General features: G+C 60.9%; 1 protein-coding gene across 1 annotated transcript; it reads right to left on the bottom strand.

Annotated features, from left to right (window-relative positions):
- On the bottom strand, positions 1 to 302 carry F751_0181 (Histone H4; the record flags this gene model as incomplete). Its single annotated transcript, XM_011403192.1, has 1 exon — positions 1 to 302. A coding segment is annotated over one exon (302 nt), but the record flags the coding sequence as incomplete, so codon positions are not given.
- Between the last annotated feature and the right edge of the window lie 391 nt (positions 303 to 693).

Below are 693 nucleotides of genomic sequence, written 5' to 3'. Positions count from 1 at the left end.
AAGCCGTACAGGGTGCGGCCCTGGCGCTTGAGGGCGTAGACCACGTCGAAGGCGGTCACGGTCTTGCGGCGGGCGTGCTCGGTGTAGGTCACGGCGTCGCGCACGACGTTCTCCAGGAACACCTTGAGCACGCCGCGGGTCTCCTCGTAGATCAGGCCGCTGATGCGCTTGACACCGCCACGGCGGGCCAGGCGACGGATGGCGGGCTTGGTGATGCCCTGGATGTTATCGCGCAACACCTTCCTGTGGCGCTTGGCACCGCCCTTTCCCAGGCCCTTTCCGCCCTTGCCGCGTCCAGACATGGTAGCAGGAGGTTGATTTGTTGGTGGGAGACTGTGTGGAGATGGTGAGAATGATGCTGAGTTCGACGATCGGGGCCTGCTTTATGTATTCTTGGAGACGCATTCTGCATACCAAGTCGATGGGCCGTTGTGGCCGTTTTGGCCTACAAGATCGGTACGTGCTCCGTAACAACGAGTGTGGCGGGAAGTGTCTTTTGAGCCCTTGGCGACAGCATAAATCCACGCGACGGGACCGCACTCCCACAAAATCTTCCAGCCTCCAAAATCCTTCAACATCAAAACACATCAAGAACAATGGCTCGCACCAAGCAGACCGCCCGTAAGTCCACCGGTGGCAAGGCCCCCCGCAAGCAGCTGGCCACCAAGGCCGCTCGCAAGTCCGCCCCCGCAA

The sequence above is a fragment of the Auxenochlorella protothecoides genome, assembly GCF_000733215.1.
Source record: "Auxenochlorella protothecoides strain 0710 contig1162, whole genome shotgun sequence".
Taxonomy (NCBI): domain Eukaryota; kingdom Viridiplantae; phylum Chlorophyta; class Trebouxiophyceae; order Chlorellales; family Chlorellaceae; genus Auxenochlorella; species Auxenochlorella protothecoides.
This window is presented reverse-complemented; position numbering and strand designations above follow the sequence as displayed.